This window comes from Arachis ipaensis, chromosome B09 (genome assembly GCF_000816755.2).
Source record: "Arachis ipaensis cultivar K30076 chromosome B09, Araip1.1, whole genome shotgun sequence".
Lineage (NCBI taxonomy): Eukaryota > Viridiplantae > Streptophyta > Magnoliopsida > Fabales > Fabaceae > Arachis > Arachis ipaensis.
Genome location: NC_029793.2, coordinates 12,140,695 through 12,141,380, shown reverse-complemented (window position 1 = coordinate 12,141,380; position 686 = coordinate 12,140,695). Strand labels below are relative to the sequence as shown.

Below are 686 nucleotides of genomic sequence, written 5' to 3'. Positions count from 1 at the left end.
GTTATATATATACTTATAAAAAAAAAGACATATTTAAGCATATACTTTTATCATACCCTATTTAATATATGAGAAAACTTTTTAGTAAAAAAAAATGACCATTCAATAGGAGCAATAATGTTAACTATAAAGAACTGTTATCAATATTCTCTTTACTGCCATGACTTTCAGGTTTTCAGTTTTCCACCATACCTTATCTAACCAGAGTTTTGTTATGTTTTTTTTGTTCGAAAAAAATATCCAAAAATAATAATTGAATTTTTTAATGTTAGAAATTATACAAATAATAGCTAAAAAAAAACAGTTTTGATATGAGTGGTGGTATAATTTAATTGATAAATGGTATGATGAAAATGTAATTGTAATGGTTGCAGGGATGACCAGATATTGTTGAATGGGTTATTATTCTACATAGGTTACATGTTGGTTCCAGAAGGTTCTCACCTACCAATATGGAAAACAGATGGTGTTATTATTACAACTCTGTTGCATGCTGGACCTGTTGAGTTTCTCTATTATTGGTTGCATAGGGCACTCCATCACCATTTTCTCTATTCCAGATACCATTCTCATCACCATTCCTCCATTGTCACTGAACCCATCACTTGTATGCTCTTTTTATTATTATTATTATTATTATTATTATTATTATTATTATTATTATTATTATTATTATTACACTTATT

General features: G+C 27.1%; 1 protein-coding gene across 2 annotated transcripts in view; it reads left to right on the top strand.

Moving 5' to 3' along the window:
• The window catches only part of LOC107618742 (protein ECERIFERUM 1), a 39,965-nt gene that overhangs the window by 31,204 nt on the left and 8,075 nt on the right, over positions 1-686 (top strand). Inside the window, exon 3 of one of the 2 annotated variants that reach the window (XM_016320884.2) lies at positions 375-607. The exons of the other annotated variant lie outside the window; for it this stretch is intronic. Coding sequence (XP_016176370.1) covers positions 375-607 — 233 coding nt within the window. The remainder of the gene's footprint in view (positions 1-374; positions 608-686) is intronic. 2 annotated transcript variants of the gene reach the window in all.